This window comes from Ailuropoda melanoleuca, chromosome 20 (genome assembly GCF_002007445.2).
Source record: "Ailuropoda melanoleuca isolate Jingjing chromosome 20, ASM200744v2, whole genome shotgun sequence".
NCBI classification, from domain to species: Eukaryota; Metazoa; Chordata; class Mammalia; order Carnivora; family Ursidae; genus Ailuropoda; species Ailuropoda melanoleuca.
The window spans coordinates 2,572,192-2,590,675 of NC_048237.1; the positions used below are offsets into that span (position 1 = coordinate 2,572,192).

At 38.9% G+C, this 18,484-nt stretch overlaps 1 protein-coding gene across 1 annotated transcript in view; it reads left to right on the forward strand.

Annotated features, from left to right (window-relative positions):
* The first annotated feature begins 1,274 nt into the window (after positions 1-1,274).
* The window catches only part of RNF212B (ring finger protein 212B), a 29,971-nt gene continuing 12,761 nt past the window's right edge, over positions 1,275-18,484 (forward strand). Inside the window, exons 1-4 of the mRNA XM_034648635.1 lie at positions 1,275-1,375; positions 4,633-4,733; positions 7,244-7,296; positions 7,684-7,758. Coding sequence (XP_034504526.1) covers positions 4,634-4,733; positions 7,244-7,296; positions 7,684-7,758 — 228 coding nt within the window. The 5' untranslated portion in view covers positions 1,275-1,375; position 4,633. The remainder of the gene's footprint in view (positions 1,376-4,632; positions 4,734-7,243; positions 7,297-7,683; positions 7,759-18,484) is intronic.

The following is an 18,484-nucleotide window of genomic DNA, read 5'->3' on the forward strand; positions in this document are numbered from 1 at the left end:
TTTTGTTGCTTTATGTGTGTATGCAATCTTCTTCATTTTTTGTTATCAATGTTAAGTTCATTTCACAAAAAAATTTTATTTATTTTTTTAAAGTTTTTATATGAGAGAGAGAGAACGAGCGGTGGGAAGGGACAGAGGGAGAGAGAGAAGCAGACTCTCCGCTCAGCAGGGAGCCTGATCATAAAAAAATGTTAAAACTTTCCTTTTTCTGTGACCCAGAGTATTTGAGTAGAATTAAGATTATATTTTGAAAAGCCATTTATGTGATGGTTTGAGTTGTGAGCTGAACTAATCACTTATTTTCTGGAACACCATTTTTACTTGAAAGAACAACTAACAAACTATAGTTATTCTGACTTGGGTATTTGGTAGACATTTTCTCAAAAATAAACAAAATGAGTTTGTCACTTCAAGGAAAAAGCAACAGTATTTGTTGCCAATGATAAAATTTAAGCTTTCAGACAAAAATTTGAATTTTGAAAAATTTGTATCTGCAACTGTGAGCCTGACAACTTCCCAATTTTCAAAGATTTTTCCAATAAAATGGGTAGTAATATTAACAAAAATGATTTTTCAAAATTATATAATAAAATGTGTCACTATTTAATATCATATAACGAAATATGTGAATGTGTATAACTCAGTGAACCAATATTTTCCAAACGACTGGTTTGGTTTAAACATAAGATGTTACGCGTTCATTAACATGGTGTTAGATCCCACATCACAACTAGCTTTTCACAAACTCCCACTTGAATTTTGGTGGAGTGTCAAAGAAAAATTTTCACAATTAGCTGAATAGGCTATTAAAATACTACTGCCTTTTCTAACTACATTTTTGGGTGAGTCTAGATCTTCAAAACAACATACTGCAACAGAGTATAGAAGCAGATGTGCAAACCCAGCTGCTTTCTATAAAAGTCAGACAGTAAAAGATCGGGAAACTGTAAAACAATGATGCTACTCTTCTCACTAGTTTTTATTTTGGAAAATATAACTATTTTTCATAGGTTATATTACTACTTAATGGGCTTATTGTTGTTTTCAAATGAATTAATAAATATTTAAAAAATTTCTTAGTTTGAATTGCTAATACCATTAATATTGATAGATACAATCCACATAAACAAAATATTTTTGGGAAGAGGGTCTTCAGTAATTTTTTCAACGTGAAGGAGTTCTGAGGCCAAAAAGTTTGCAAACCACGGCTTACTGGATTCCTCAGGGAAAGCTCATGTTCACATTTTTTTTTTTTTGTCAGCAGCCTTTATGCCTGAACACAATGTAAGAAGAAACAAAGTTCTTAGATCATATTCTCATTGTGAAAATCTTGAAAATGCTGCCTTACTGTTTCTAGCATAAAATGCGGCTGTAGGTAAGTCTGATGCCAATATACTTTTCTTTCCCTTATAAGTGACTAGTACTTTTTTGTCTGGATGTTCAAAGCGGTCTTTCTTTGTCTTTGAGACCAATCATTTTATTAGAAAATGTTCTGGTCTTGGGCGCCTGGGTGGCTCAGTCGGTTAAGCGTCTTTCTTCGGATCAGGTCATGATCCCAGGGTCCTGGGATGCAGCCCCAAGTCCTGCTCCGTGCTCAGCGGGGAGTCTGCTTCTCCCTTTGCCCCTCTCCCCTGCTCATGATGTCTCTTTCTTAAATAAATAAATAAAACCTTTTTAAAAAATGTTTTGGTTTTGACCATTCTGGGTCATTTTTCTCTTATATACGGTATGCCTTTTCGATATGTAGACTTAAGTCTTATTTTATTTCAGGAAAATTTGTTCCAAATTTTGTTTTAAATATTTGTTCTAATACATTGCTCTCTGGGTTTCCTTGGAGGAATAAACGTGTTTGAGTGTGTGCGTGCGTGTGTGTGTGTGTGTAAAATCTCTTCTGCTTGTTTTCTGTATCTATCACTTTCTCTTAAAACCTTCTCTCTCTTTTTTTTTTAGACCAGAAGACTATTTTATTTCTTTTCTTTTTCTTTTTTTTTTATTATTATATTATGTTAGTCACCATACAGTACATCCCCGGATTCCAATGCAAAGTTCGNCTATTTTATTTCTTTTCTTTTTCTTTTTTTTTATTATTATATTATGTTAGTCACCATACAGTACATCCCCGGATTCCAATGCAAAGTTCGATGCTTCATTAGTTGCGTATAACACCCAGTGTACCATGCAATACGTGCCCTCCTTACTACCCATCACCATCTCTTTTTTTTTTAAAGAAAAAACTATTCTTTCAGCCATTAATTGTGCTTTTTTTTCTCATTCTTTTATTTCTGAAAAAAGTTATAACTTTTTTCCCCGGGATTTGTTAGTTCTTATTTAATATGTTCTCTACCCACATCATTTTTAGCTTTTCTAATTCTGATTTATGCTATTCTTTCAAAACATTCATTATTTTATTTCACTAAACAATGTTTGGTTGAAATTTTCANTTCCTCATTCTTTTATTTCTGAAAAAAGTTATAACTTTTTCCCCCGGGATTTGTTAGTTCTTATTTAATATGTTCTCTACCCACATCATTTTTAGCTTTTCTATTTCTGATTTATGCTATTCTTTCAAAACATTCATTATTTTATTTCACTAAACAATGTTTGGTTGAAATTTTCATCTGCTCTGTGACCACTTTTTCCTAGCGTGTTATTACCTATAGGAGCATTATTAAGTTTCCTCTTACCTTGTTTCCGCAGTAATTTGTACGGGATTAGGCCATATTCCTCATTTGTTCCCATTCTTAAACGACGTAAATTTTCCTCAACTACCAAGAAGTGGCACCCTTGCCTCTTGCCAGCTACCACGAGCCCAACTTTCCCGCCCAGTACGTGGCCGTGGGCTCTGCCCACACCTCACGCACGCCGCAGGCCCCGCCCACTCAGCCCACTGCCTCGAGCCCCGCCCACGCCTTTCACGAGGCGAGAGCGGAGCGAGCCGTCGCGGGCCATTCCCAGCCTCTTGCCTTTGCCTGGTGCCTGCCTTGCTGTGTATTTTCCCGCCATTTCCAGCTCTTCGTGAGGAGAACTGGATGATTTCGGTGAGATCCCAGGGCTTCTGAGATCATGGCGGCCAAGCGGGTAGGGACTATAGCTAGAAAAGGATTACTGCTCATGAGACTGCTAAATCGCCGTCAGTTCTAGAAATCCGGCAAGTCTTGCTCTCACAAGCCCTTAACTGCCCTTCTTATAAGGGGTTCCTATGGACAACTCATTTGATTAACGTTGTTGCTGCCCTTATACAAAGCAGGGTATATATAGTGGGATCTTTTCAGTAGTTCCTCAGACTCACCTCCTGGCAGAAGTTAGCGTATTGTGAGCAATAAATCGAAATCTAAAGCTCATGGCTGTGTATAATGCCTTTGCATTGAACTGATTATTCAGCAAGTTTTTATCGTGAATCTTGTCTTTTGTGGCAAAAATGTTAAAGTGTGGTGCACACTAGCCACCATTCTTTTAGCGAAACTCTCCACAAGCTACTTAAAAACTTTTTTAAAGAAAAGACTTACGTGGAGAAAACAATGTCACCTTCTGTTTGGGTTATTTTCCTAATGTAATTTTAAAGGAAATCAAACTAATAGATATTATATTCTTAAATAACATATTCATGGAATGAAACGTGAATTCATTATAGGTATGAACTAATTACAGCTCCATATGTTTCAGCTCACTTATTTTTTTAATATGTCAAATTTTTCATTTAAAATTTTATGTTTTTCAAATGTTTTTATGTCAATTTCTTCATTTAAAAATCTTACAAAGTCACACTTATATAATTATATATTTCACCAATTATATGGATGGAATTAGTTTTGGCATAAAATATAGGATGTATGGTTGCCATGTCTAACACAAAGTCTTACTTGATGTGGTAGCAAGAGCTTGACACAGGGAGTAAGAAGACTCAAGTTCTAATCCCAGAGCTGACATTAACTAAAGATGGAACTTTGGACAAGTCACTGAATTTCAGTGAACATCAGGTATATCTTCTGAAAAATGATGGGATTGGATAAAATGTTAAATGATTTTTGAAGCCCCTTCCAGAACTATGATTCGGAGTGTCTGTAGAGTAGAAGGGAAAGTGTACAAGCTGAGACAACATTATTTTTCACAAACCATGTTTCCCTAAAAATACGTCCCAAGTGGCTAATATGAGATCTATTATTTGGTCCATTCTTTCCTCCTTGCTCCATCTCACTGTATCACAGGGAGCTATTAGGAAAGAAATGAATGGTTCTTTTTTTTTTAAGATTGTTTTTTCTGATTACAAATCAGTACACGAATTAATCCAGAAAACTTGGAAAACAAAAAATATGTAAAGGTCACATACACACACACACACACACACAAATACCCATCATCTCAGCATTCAAAAAAAAATCTCATTGTCCCATTACTTTTCTAAATATATATGTATTTTTTCTTTTTAAAAAAATGGTATAACATAGTTTACGGTCTGCTTTTTTTCACTTCAGATGTATGTGTACTTCCTTAAAACCAACTGGAATACCCACAAAAATAGTCCCTACATCCCCAAAAGATAACAGAAGCTAAGCAAACATTGTCACATAGATTTTGGAACAGCTATAATTATATTATGCTCCAGGTTATTTTTCCTCTTTCTCTTTGTTCCAGAATGGATTGGTTTCACTGCAATCAGTGTTTCCGAAAAGATGGGGACCGTTTCTTTGTCACCAGCTGTGGCCATATTTTCTGTAAAAAGTGTGTGACTCTGGGTGAGTGCCTTAACTGTTTCCAGATTCAGGCAAAAATGTTTTTAACCTAGAGATGATGATTAGCCATTTCTCTATGTGACTTAGGATAAAAATCACATATTACGCCAAAGTTAGTATGGATACAGTAGGAAACTATTGATTGTGGAAATTTGAGGCACCCATTGATAAAGAATGATTTAGCAAATGGAATATCTAATACTTGACAAGAAGGTACTTGTCGGTGTTTTGAGGTCTGTGACAGGGAAAGCCCCAAGGTTATCAGACTAATTAGACAATAGAGAAAAAATAAGTGTAATGAATAGGAATTGGGGAAAGTTTGGTTGATAACAAGAGTCATTTCTAATGGGAAGTGGTCTAGCCTGTGAAATCAGTTTGATTAGAAATGATGATGATGATGAAGATGATAATGGTAGTGGTGGTGGTAGTGATACATTTGGAATTTAAAAAGCATTTTCCAGGGAGCCTGGGTGTCTCAGTCGGTTAAGCGTTTGCCTTCAGCTCAGGTCATGATCCTGGAGTCCCAGGATTGAGTGTTCCCTCGAGCTCCCTGCTTGGCAGGGAGTCTGCTTCTCCCTCTGTCCCTCACCCCACTCGTGTTCTCTCTCTCTCCCTCTCTCTCAAATAAATAAATAAATAAAACCTTAAAAAAATAAAATAAAAAGTGTTTTCCGGGGGCACCTGGATGGCTCAGTAGGTTGAGCGTTCAACTCTTGTTTTCGGCTCAGGTCATGATCTCAGGGTCCTGGGATCGAGCCTCAAATTGGACTTCGTGCTCAGCGGGGAGTCTGCTTTTCTCCCTCTCCTCCTTCCTCTGCCCCATTCCTGCTCGTGCTCTCTCTCTCCAAAATAAACAAATAAATCTTTAATAAAAAATAAAATAAAAAGTATTTTCCACATGTATGAATTTTATGTATCCTTATCACAATCCCAGGAAGTAATTATTAGTAGATCCATATTACAAATGAGGAACTGGTTCAGATAGGATAAGTGATTTGACCAATTTCTTGCAGCTATTAAGTCTTAGAAATGAGACTTAAATTTAAGGGTTTTTTTTTTTATGCCAAAATGCATACAAGGTGTAGAAATAGCCCAGAAGAGGGACTTAGGATAGGGTGCTTTGATCAGGGAAAGATTTCATAGAAGAGCTGTTGCTTCAGTAGAGTTTTGAATAATAAACGGGAGTTGCCAAGTGGATAAAGCAAGGAAGATCATTCTAGTTTAAGAGAACAGTATGTATAAAGGCATACCACATTATAAACCCATAGTGCGGGGGGCTACACATTGTTGGGATTGGTAGAGCATAGAAATAAAGTAAGAAATGGTTAAGAGATGAGGCTAGAGAGGTAGGCAATGGACAGATGATGGAAGGTTCTGTATACAAGACTGAAGAGCCTGAACTTTATCCTGCAGGCGACAGAGAGCTGGGGAAGTTTCTTTGTTTTGCGTTTTATACTTGCTAGCTCACTCTGCAATAATATGGAGGGAAGAATGGGGAAAGCCTTTAGTCCTCAAGGAAAGAAGACGGAGGTTACTAGACTCTGGAGAAGCTTTTTTTCTTTATATGGATCTCGTGACCCTTTTAACTTATCTGCTGAAGTAACAAAACTGTTTACTATGGTAACAGCAGCTCACCTTGGAGAGGGTTGTCTCGGTGAAGCATATGTCATGTGATGTTTTCTCTTGATGTGGCATTTATCTTAATCAATAACCAGCACTACTACTAAAACTTTAACTCAAGGGAAAGGTTAGGAATTTTAATTTTTGCATCTTTCAGATTGGGTTAATAAGAGAATGAGATCAGAAGAGCTTCAGAACAAGTTCCAGGATTATTGGCAAAGTGACAACAGGGCAGGAATAATTGGGGAGTTTCTTGCAGTATTTACAGTGTGCCTACTGTCAGGTAGATGGGGGGAGAAAAGAGCAAGCTACAGTTGAAACCATTGGTACTCTCATGTTCTTCCTAGCACTCTCATAAGTGTACTCTAGTACTCTTGCTGCAGGGTTAGAACTGCCCCCTCATCTGCAGAAGAAAACTGGGAATTCATAAAGAGGAGATGGGTAGGGACGCTTGGGTGGCTCAGTCATTTAAGTGTCTGACTTTGGCTCGGGTTATGATCTCAGGGTCTTGATCAAGTCCCTTGTCAGGCCCCCAGGTCAGTGGAGAGTCTGCTGGAGATTCTGTGTCCCTCTCTCTCTCTCTCCCTCTGCCCCTCCCCCCAAATCGTGCGTGTGCACTCTCTCTCTCTCAAAATAAATAATAAATCTTTTTTTAAAAAAGAGGAGATGGGTAAAACTACAGTGTGAAAGCCGTACTTGTCATCAACATACAAGTTTGGAAATATTGATTTTGAGGACAGAGCTCAAGATGATGTCCTTTTATAGCACAAAAATATTCTAAATTCAGTAAGAACCTGTTTCTTGCTAGCCTACTTGACTGTTACCATGTACTTTAGGAAGATCTTACCTCTTGCCCAGAAGAACCAAACATTTTTTTCCCCTTTCCCCCCTAGAAAAATGTGCTGTTTGTGGAACTGCTTGCAAGCATCTGGCTCTTTCTGATAATGTAAGTTTTTCTCCCTCTGCCACAAACCATCTTATCCCATTCCTGGTCTGTAGTAAGTATACAAGGAGTACAGTTAATGAGTGACCAAGCACTGAAAAAAAAAAAAAAGAAAGAAAGAAACAAAACTCAAAGATAGCAATGGGAAAAAAGGGGGGGTTAAACAACAGGTTGAAGAATTATTTGTGGCTGCTTCTATCAAAGCATGAGGTAAGGAGGGTTAGAACATAAAATCGACATCTCCTAGGACAGTGGTGAGCTTCCTCATACTTAACATAGTGAAATAATAGATGCTTTAGAAACATCCTTTGCCATCCTTTGCCATATTTGCCAGTATCTTATTTCATTCCATTGTGGATATGCTCAATGTTTGTCTTACTCTCTTCATAGCTGAAACCTCAGGAGAAGATATACTTCAAAAGCCCTGTGGAAACAGCTTTGCAGTATTTTAGTCACATTTCTCAGGTATGAGAAACAAAAGTGAAGAAAATCAGATTCACCAGGCAAATTCTATTTGCATCTAATTTTTTTAAATCAAAGATTCTCTTTGATTTATTTGTACATAATATTTTTCTATTTGTACACAATGGAGAGAATTGACTGTTCATTTGCTTTCTTCCCTAATGATACAAATCTCAACAGTTAGCTTTTTTACTGACCCCAAACCTGTGATAGACTGTAAAAACCACTATGTAGCTGATATCATGCCTTACACTTCCTGCTTCTATTAAGCAATTTTTAAGAATAAAGAAGGCTCTAGGGATACCTGGGTGGCTCAGTTGGTTAAGTGTCTGACTTTTGATAATGGCTCAGGTCATGATCTCAGGATTGTAAGATCAAGCTTCATAGCCAACTCCACACTGGGCATGGAGCCTGTTTAAGATTCTCTCTCTCCCTCTCCTCAGCCTCTCCCCACCCAGAAAAAGAATAAAGAAAGGTCTAGGAGCTTTATCATCTTTCTGGCAGACTAATGAATCTTCTAAAAATTGCTTTAGATATATAGGCCTGACCCTGTAGTCAGTAGATTTAGTGGGCTAGCTCTCAAACTTTTGCTTAAAGACCTATGTTCAAGAAGGGATTTCTTGTTCCCCATTCTCACTTTTCAGTAACCTTTTTTGGTAATGCATATATATTTAATTCTTTTAGTGTTTATAATTGGTTGCCTGAATTTTAGAAAATATTTTTCTTTCCTGATGCATCATATATTTGCATACTGTTGACTTTGTCAAGAGCAATAGGAATGTGGTAGGAAGTGGAGAAGACAGAATAACCATTTGAGAGTTCCCAAATTGTAAAAACTTTGGTTTTCCCCTTCCATTCTCCAGTTCTCCACTGAGATTATTTTATAGCCTAATAGGATTTCTATCTTGGCGTGTTTCTTGAGATTTTATCACTTTTTTTCTTCTGCACTTTTTTTTTTTTTTAAAGATTTTATTTATTTATTTGACAGAGATAGAGACAGCCAGTGAGAGAGGGCACAAGCAGGGGGAGTGGGAGAGGAAGAAGCAGGCTCATAGCAGAGGAGCCTGATGTTGGGGCTCGATCCTATAACGCCGGGATCACGCCCTGAGCCGAAGGCAGACGCTTAACCGCTGTGCCACCCAGGCGCCCCTCTTCTGTACTCTTACTTCTCATTCTTACGAGAGTAGTCCTTTCCATAACATGAAGATGATCCTTTGTCATATTCTGGCTGAAGATAGTAGATTTAATTTTTTGTTGGTGTCTCACCCCTCAGTCCTAACTCTGGAAATAGAGGAAGGGGAATTAAAGCTTTCATTGCATACTGTTTTTAGTTGCTTGGGTGAGCCATCATATTTGAGATACTATTTAACATTATGGGGAGATAAAATCTAGCTGAGACTCAAGGAGAAATGTAAACAAGGTCACATGAGCAAGAGAAAGAGCAGACTTTCGGTTAATAACTAAACTCAGGATTAGCTAATGATCAGTAGAGAAATTATATGTAGTCTGAATTCTAACCTGCCTAATCAAGGGACCAATTACACATGGTCAAATAATCAAGATAAAATAAATGGAAAGGGTCAGTTAATCATCACTTTAGTGAAGGGCCAGTTTGGTGAAGTCAGCAATGTCTGAAAATGTGTTTTCCTAGTCTGTGAAGTTGAAAAACTGATCCAAATAATATCTAGATTGCCTCATTCAGGCCTCTGCTCAAGTTGTTCTTTCTCAGTCAGACCTTTATGGACTCTCATATATCAAATGGTAGCCCCAGCACTATTTACCCTGCTTTATTTTTCATCATAGCGCTTATCTCTAACATTATATACTTATTTATTGTTTGAATCCTGCACTGGTAGGCTCAGTAAATTCAGAGATTTGGTAGCTTTTGTTTGTTGTTATATACCCAGCTCTTTGGATAGTTCTTAATACGTAGTAGACACTCAAAAAATTGTTAAATGAATGAATGGCATATTGATCTAAATATCCACTTGTGTTTTAATCATCCCAGATCTTTGTTAATGACCTGCCAAGGGCATTTTTCTGCTGTACTACTCCATGGCAAATAGTTAAAACTTCCTGTTTTGAAATCTTTACTCACCTCTAGGTAAAACTATTTAAGTATCTTTGGGGATTGGAGAGCCTCATAGACCTGTGAGCTTTCTTCTAACCCTAGGTCTTAGACTGCACCCTTATCCATAAGTAGCCATCTTTCTTTTTTTTTTTTTTAAGATTTTATTTATTTATTTGACAGAGAGAGAGCCAGCAAGAGAGGGAACACAAGCAGGAGGAGTGGGAGAGGAGGAAGCAAGCTCCCATCAGAGGAGCCCGGTGCGGGGCTCGATCCCAGGACTCTGGGTTCACACCCTGAGCCCAAGGCAGACGCTTAATGACTGAGCCACCCAGGCGCCCCCATAACTAGCCATCTTTCAAATGCATGCCAGTAATTGTTCCTTCTTTGGTAAAGCCTTCCCCGGTTCCTGTAGGCAGATTTTTGCACTGTCCTTTGTAATCCTGTAACACCTTGCTCTTACTTCTGCAAAAGTGTTTTAAATTATTTGTTCTTATGTCTATTTCTCTCACTTAACTGAAACTTTTGAAAGGTAGGTATCAATTTTGTATTGCCCAATGGCTAATGAGGTACCTGGCAAAAATTAAGTGAATAAGAAATGTTTGTTAAATGAATGAATGCACATTAAGGCTGGGAGGGAGGTGGAAATGGTTCAAGGTAAGGTCAGAGAGAGAGGCTTGAACCTATATATAGGTACTTGTAGCCCGTGGTAAGGAATTTAGATTTTCTTCTAAGTGACAGTGGACACCATTGAAGGGTTTTAAGCCCATAAATGGCATTATCTGATATATAATATTAAAAGGGAATCTGGCTGCTGAGTGGAGAATGAACCATAGAGAAGTGAAGAGTAGAAGCAGGAGACCACATAAGAGGCTATGGGAGAAATCTAGGTAGGACTTCTTGAGCTAAAATGGTCGCAATAGAAATGGAGAGGGGTAATCAAATCGGAGATGTTTTCTAGGAGGAACTGGTAGAACTGTTGTTGATTTGGATGTGGAAGAGGAGAGAAAGAGAGAAATTGAGGAAGACATCTGGGTTTTTGTCTTGAGCAAAACAAGACAAATATATGGGATGATTATACTCTACCAAGGCTGAGAAGACCATTTGAGGGAAAATACGATTTTGGACATACTAGGTTACAGATGCTTGTTAGAGCTCCAGGAGGATATCACAAAGGTGGAGAAATTTACTATTCTGAAGCTCAGGACATAGGTCAAGGATAGAGATATAAATATGGAACTCATTAGGATATAGATAGTTTTTAAAGCCTTGGGACTGGATGAGATCACCCAGAGAAGGAGCCCCTTCAATATTTAGTGATTAGGTAGAAGAGGAAGAGAAAAAAGAGCAGCAAGGAGAGTGTGGTATCACAGAAACTAAGAAAGGGAAGTGTTTCAAGAAGGAAGAAATAGGGGCGCCTGGGTGGCACAGCGGTTAAGCGTCTGCCTTCGGCTCAGGGCGTGATCCCGGCGTTATGGGATCGAGCCCCACATCAGGCTCCTCCGCTATGAGCCTGCTTCTTCCTCTCCCACTCCCCCTGCTTGTGTTCCCTCTCTCACTGGCTGTCTCTATCTCTGTCGAATAAATAAATAAAATCTTTAAAAAAAAAAAAAAAAAAGAAGGAAGAAATAACCAGATGGGTCAAATGCTGTTGAGGCATGAAGATGAGGGCAAAGGAGGGAGGACTGGATTTGGCAACATGAGGATTATTGGTGACACTCACAAAAGCATGTTGTGTAGACTCTTGAGAAAGAGAAACATATTGGAGTGCATTGGTGGATATGTGTCTACATTCTGTCCACTTCTTCACCTCCCAAACCTCTTTTCAACCCTCGGCAGATTATCTCAGTGAAATTGCTCTTGCTAAGGATATTAATAGCTTCCTTGTTATCAAATCCAATGGATACTTTTTTGTTGTTGTTACTGAACTTGATTTCTCAGCAGCAATCTAGGCCCACTCTCTCCCCTTAAAATATTCTTTCTTTGGCTACTGTAACCAACTTCTTTCTCCCTTTTGTGTTTATCTTCCTCTGTCCATCTCTTGAATAGTTCTATTTCTCCGGTTCTATACCAGACACGCACACTCTCCATGGATAATCTCATCCACTCTCATGCTCCAGTTATCATCAACGTGGGGATCACTTCCCATTCTATTATGTCCAGTAAAGATCTCAGCTTAAATGTTACCTCAGAGGAGCCTTCTCTGACTGCTATATTTAAAATGGGTACCCCCCCCCTTTATTCTCTGTCCTAGAAACCTTTTTTTTTTTTTTAAGATTTATTTCTCTTTTTTAGGGAGAGAGAGTGAGAGTGGAGGAAGGGGCAGAGGAAGAGGGAGAGAGAGAAGCAGACTCCCACCTGAGCAGTGAGCCTGATGCAGGGCTTGATCCTAAGACCTGAGATCATGACCTGAGCCGAAATCAAGAGCCACCCAGGTGCCCCTGTCCTAGAAACCTTTTTGTTTTCTTAGTAACACTTGGATAATTTGCAATTTTTGAGGTGTTTGTTGTATGCTCCATAGACTGTAAGCTCCACAGAGGCAGAGACTAGCTTTGTTTTGTTCATCGCTGTATCCTATGCAAAGATCACAGTTTGGCTACATAGGAAGCACTCAATAAATCTTTGCTGAACGAATGAGTGCTCCCTGCCCCCCCCAACTTCAGGCATATATCCATTTGCCGACTTGATATCTTCACTAATTCTATATGTCTCAAACTGAACTCAGTATTCTAAATACCCCTCTACCCAGCCTACCTTTCACATACACACAGAACAGGCTACTCTTCCTATTTCTATCATGGTCAATGTCTACCATCCACATAATGACCAAACCAAAAATCTGTGAGTCATTCTTAATTCCTTCCTTCTTTTCTTTGCATTTCCAATCCATTATTAAATCATATTACTTTTGTCTCTAAAATACTTGAATCTTTCAAGGTGCCTGGGTGGCTCAGGTTGATTTTGGCTCAGATCATGATCTCAGGGTCGTGAGATCTAGCCCCATGTCGAGCGCCACACTCAGCACAGGGTCTGCTTGACATTCTCTCTCTCTCTCCCCCTCTCTCTCTGCCCCTCCCCCATTTGTGCACATGCACGCTCACTCTCTCTCAAATAAATAAAATCTTAAAAAAAAAAAAAACCTTGACTCTTTCTACCTTATCTCCAACCTTCTAATTCAATTCATCATTGTTTCTCTCCTCGATTATTGTAGTACCTTCCTAACAGATCTTTTGACCTCCAGTCTTAGCCTACCAGTTCTCCATACTGAAGTCAGGAAACCATTTTTTAAAAAGATTTTATTCATTTGAGAGGGAGAGAATGAGAGGGAAAGAGAACATGAGAGGGGGGAGGATCAGAGGGAGAAGTGGACTCCCCACTGAGCTGGGAGACTGATACAGGTCTTGATCCTGGGTCTCCAGGATCATGACCTGAGCCAAAGGCAGCTGCTTAATTGACTGAGCCACCCAGGCACCCAACATGAAATCATTCTAGATATAGGTATGATCAGGGGGTGCCTGGTGGCACAGTCAGTTAATTGACCGACTCTTGGTTTCTGCTTGGGTGATCTTAGGGTGGTGAGATCGAGCCCTGCATTGGGCTCCATGCTCAGCACAGAGTCTGCTCAAGTCTCCCTTTCCCTTTGCTCCAACTGCTCATGATCTCTCTCTCTCTCTCTCTCTCAAATAAATAAATGAAATATTTAAAAAGAATATAGGCATGATCAGTTCATTTCACTACTTAAAACCATTCAATACAACTGTTGCTCTGAGAATAAAGCCCAACCTTTAACATGGCCCAGACAGCCAGACCTGATTTGGTCCCTGCTGATCTTTTAGTCTCACCTCTTATCCTCTCCCTCCACCCCCAGCTGTAATATAGACATACCGAATTTATTTTAATTGTTGATATAAATTATTTTCTCTGTTGCTTCTGGGCCTTTGTACATGCTGTTCCATCTGTCTAGAACATTCTTGTCCCAGACATATACAGGGATAAGTACACACAGTACTTACAATGCAATACCATACTGCCATATTGTATTATAATTTTCTGTTTGCTTATCTGCGTCATCCCATGAGAATAGGGGCAGTATTAATTAATCTTATTCATCTTTTCTGTAAGCTCCTGACATAGTACCTGGAACATAGTAGGATTCAGTAAGTACTTTTTGAAAGAATGAATAGAATAATCTTTCCTATTGACGTTTTCCCTTACTGTAGTATATGAAATATGGTAAAGTGGTCATACTGAGAAAATTACTGAAGTAAAAATATTGAAGCTAAATCTGCCTGCTAGCTTGTAACTTTCTTTGAATCATTCACACTCCCACACATGTAATGTGAAATAATAATAATACTCATCTTAGTTCTTGTAAAGATCCAATGAAATAATGCTGTGAAAGCATTCTGAAGGCTGTAAATTACTATATTAGTTTAAAGAATGATGTGGAAAACTCATAGTGGATTATGGAAGGTCACAAACCTATGGGAAAATAATTAAAGATCATATAAGTAAAAAGAAGTTTGTATTTTTAAGTTGTTTTCAAAGGGAAGTATAAAATACTTGTCTAGCTTTTTTTTTTTTAAGACTTTATTTGAGAGAGAGAGAGGGAGACAACAGAGAGAGAGGGAGAGGGAGAAGCAGACTCCCTGCTGATCAGAGAGCCCTATATGGGACTCGATCCCAGGACCCGGGGATCGTGACCTGAGCTGAAGGCAGACGCTTAACTGACTGAGCCACCCAGGTGCCCCCTGCCTAGCTTTTAAATAACAACTTTATAGACATACACTTTACATACCACATTCACCCCTTTGAAGTATGCATTTCAGTCTTTTTAGTATATTCACATAATTATGCAATCATTGCTACCTAATTTTAGAACATTTTTATTACCCCCAGAAGAAACCCTATATCCATTAGCAGGCACTTTCCAAATCTCTACCCTCCCTATCCCTAGGCAATCACTAATTTCCTTTCTATCTCTATAGGTTTGCCTATTCTGGACATTTCATAAATAGGGAATTTTACAATGTGTACCTGTTGCGACTGCCTTCACTAAACAGGGTGCTTCTCAGGTTCATCCACCTTGTAGCACGTATTAAGACTTCGTTAGTACTTCAGTCCTTTCCATGACCAAATAATATTACATTATATAGATGTGTATACATTTCACATATTCATTCATCAGTTGAGAGATATTTGGGTTGTTTCTACTTTTTGGCTATTATNCTACCCTCCCTATCCCTAGGCAATCACTAATTTCCTTTCTATCTCTATAGGTTTGCCTATTCTGGACATTTCATAAATAGGGAATNTCTCTACCCTCCCTAGCCCTAGGCAATCACTAATTTCCTTTCTATCTCTATAGGTTTGCCTATTCTGGACATTTCATAAATAGGGAATTTTACAATGTGTACCTGTTGCGACTGCCTTCACTAAACAGGGTGCTTCTCAGGTTCATCCACCTTGTAGCACGTATTAAGACTTCGTTAGTACTTCAGTCCTTTCCATGACCAAATAATATTACATTATATAGATGGGTATACATTTCACATATTCATTCATCAGTTGAGAGATATTTGGGTTGTTTCTACTTTTTGGCTATTATGAATAATTCTATTGATATTTGTGTACAAGTTTCTGTGTGGGCACGTATTTTCATTTCTCTTGGGTATATATGTATGAGTTGAACTACTGGGTCAAGGGGTAAATCTATGTTTAAGTTTTTGGGGAAATACCAGACTGTTTTCTCAAATGCCTGCAATATTTTACATTTTTACCTGCAGTTTATGAGGGTTTTGATTTCTCCATGTCCTCACCAACTCTTCTTTTTATCTGTCTTTTTTATTATAACCATCTTAATCGTGCAAAGTGGTATCTCGTTGTGGTTTTGATTTGGATTCCTCTGATGACAAATGATGTTGAGTATCTTTTCATGTGCTTACTGGCCATTTATATATCCTATTCTTTTTTTAAGATTCTATTTATTTATTTGACAGAGAAAGAGAGACAGCAAGAGAGGGAATACAAGCAGGGGTAGTGGGAGAGGGAGAGGGAGAAGCAGCCTCCCCGCCGAGCAGGGAGCCCGATGTGGGACTCGATCCCAGGACTCTGAGATCATGACCCGAGCCAAAGGCAGACGCTTAACGACTGAGCCACCCAGACACACCTATATAACTTCTTTAAAGTAATGTCTATTCAGTCCTTTGCCCATTTTTAAATTGGATTTTTTTTTAAAGATTATTTATTTATTTATTTGCCAGAGACAGAGACAGCCAGCGAGAGAGGGAACACAAGCAGGGGGAGTGGGAGAGGAAGAAGCAGGCTCATAGCGGAGGAGCCTGATGTGGGACTCAATCCCATAACGCCGGGATCACGCCTTGAGCCAAAGGCAGACGCTTAACTGCTGTGCCACCCAGGCGCCCCAAATTGGATTGTTTTTATGTTATTAGTTGTAAGAGTTCTTTATGTATTCTAGGTACAAGTCTCTTGCCAGATATATGATTTGCATACATTTTTAAAAAGATTTTATTTATTAGAGAGAGAGAGAGTGCATGAGTGGGGGGAGGGGCAGAGAGAGGAGCAGACTCCCCCACTGTGCAGGGAGCCCAACACGGGGCTCGATCCCAGGACCCCAAGATCATGACCTGAGCCAAAGACAGGCGATTAACCAACTGAGCCACCCAGGCACCCCAATTTGCATACATTTTCTCCCATTCTTTGGGCCCAACCATTTTAAAATTAAGAACAAGTAGCCCAAACGTTCATTAAATAAATATAAATAGGAAGAACAGACAAAAATAGGACATTAAATAGAGTAAGAAATAGGAGAGTGATAGAAATAGAGGGAAAGATAGAAATTCACACACACAAAAATTCAGAGAAAAAGACAGAAATGGATTTATAAAGACTTTCATAAATTTAGTGTTGGGATTGGTAAACTTTTTTTTTTAAAGATTTATTTATTTATTTTACAGAGAGAGAGCGCACGCACCAGTGGGGGAAGGGGCAGAGGGAGAGAATCCTCAAGCAGACTCCCAGCTGAGCACAGAGCCCATGGGGCTCGATCTCACAACCCATGAGATCTTGACCTGAGCCGAAACCAAGAGTCAAACGCTCAGCCAACCGAGCCACTCAGGCACCCCGATAAACTTTTTCTTAAAAGGCCAGTAAACGTTTCAGGCATTGCAGGCCATACAGTCTCTGTTGCAGCTTCTCAGCTCGGCTGCTCTAGCACAGAAGCAGCCACAGACTGTACGTAAACAAATGCGCCTGGTATTCCAGTAAGCTTTGTTTACAAAAACAGGCAGCTGGCCACGGTCAGTAGTTTGCTGACTTTGAGGTCATATGTTTTGCTAACATATACGTAAGTAACTACCACATATGCCATTTGAGTAAAATCAGGTCAAGGCCTGATCTCATCAGTAGACCAGACCAGTTCTTTACCCCTTACTTGAATTTAAAAATTGAACAACTGAGCTAATCAATGATGCCTTTGAAGAAAGGCTTATTTAGTCTAAAATTATTTTACCTGAAAAGTAGAAGGTAATCTGTCATATTAGGACTTCTGAATCAGTATATTTGAGTTTTTTAAAATCACTTCACTGGCCAGGAGGTTGCAATGTGACAGGTAATATTGTTTTGATCACAAATTATGAAACTCAAAACTTACCTTCCCACCTGGTGGGCTGTTATGGCTTTCCTATTCAGAGTGGGTACCTCTGATATCTTATTAACAGTCCTCTAATTGCTTTTGATAAGGAAGTGTTTTTAGGGATCTGTTTTGCTCAAATCTGTTCTCTCTGAGCCCCATAATAATCTATTTCAATTAGAAATCTGAACATGTAACTGCCTTTTCAAGACCCTTTGGTGGCTTTTCATCACCTGTGTTTCAGATTCTTCAGAGTGACACCTAGTTCTCTTAAAGGTCTGGTTTCTTCTAACCTCTCCAATCACATCCACAATGACCACCTCACGTCTTATATACCAACATCAGTTCTTATGTAGGCTATTTATTACCTAATCTCTAGGGTAGATTTAGTTCTTTGCAGTTCTTTTATGCACCATATAGTTTCATACCTCTGCCTGAAATGCTTGACTTCACACTCTGAAGTCCAAATAGTTAACTCTTGTTTTTAATTTAAAGATTTATTTATTTATTTATTTATTTGAGAGAGAGAGAGAGAGGGAGGGAGAGAGAGAATGAGTGGGATGAGGGGCAGAGGGAGAGAATCCTGAAGCAGATTCCCCACTGAACGTGGAGCCTGATGCAGGCGATCGTACCATGAGATCATGACCTGAGCTGAAATCAAAAGTCAGATGCTTAACCCAACTGAGCCACTCAGGCACCCCCTAAACAGTTAACTCTTAATCATTCTTTCTATACTTTACATATACTTCTTCTGTTCTACATATCACTTTGTGTTTTATTTATTGGTTCACATCTCTGAACGTCTTATACTATGGAGATGAACGACTAAAGGACAAGAGCCCATACTATCCATCTTAGTAATTCCAGTTTAATGTATCTGTCCCCCCACTTCACCAGTTATCAGCTCATGGCCGATCTTCCTTTATGTATACTTCCAGCCACCCCATCCAGACTATTTTGAAGCCAAAACCAGATATTACATGATTTTAATATGGTAATGTTTCAGAATG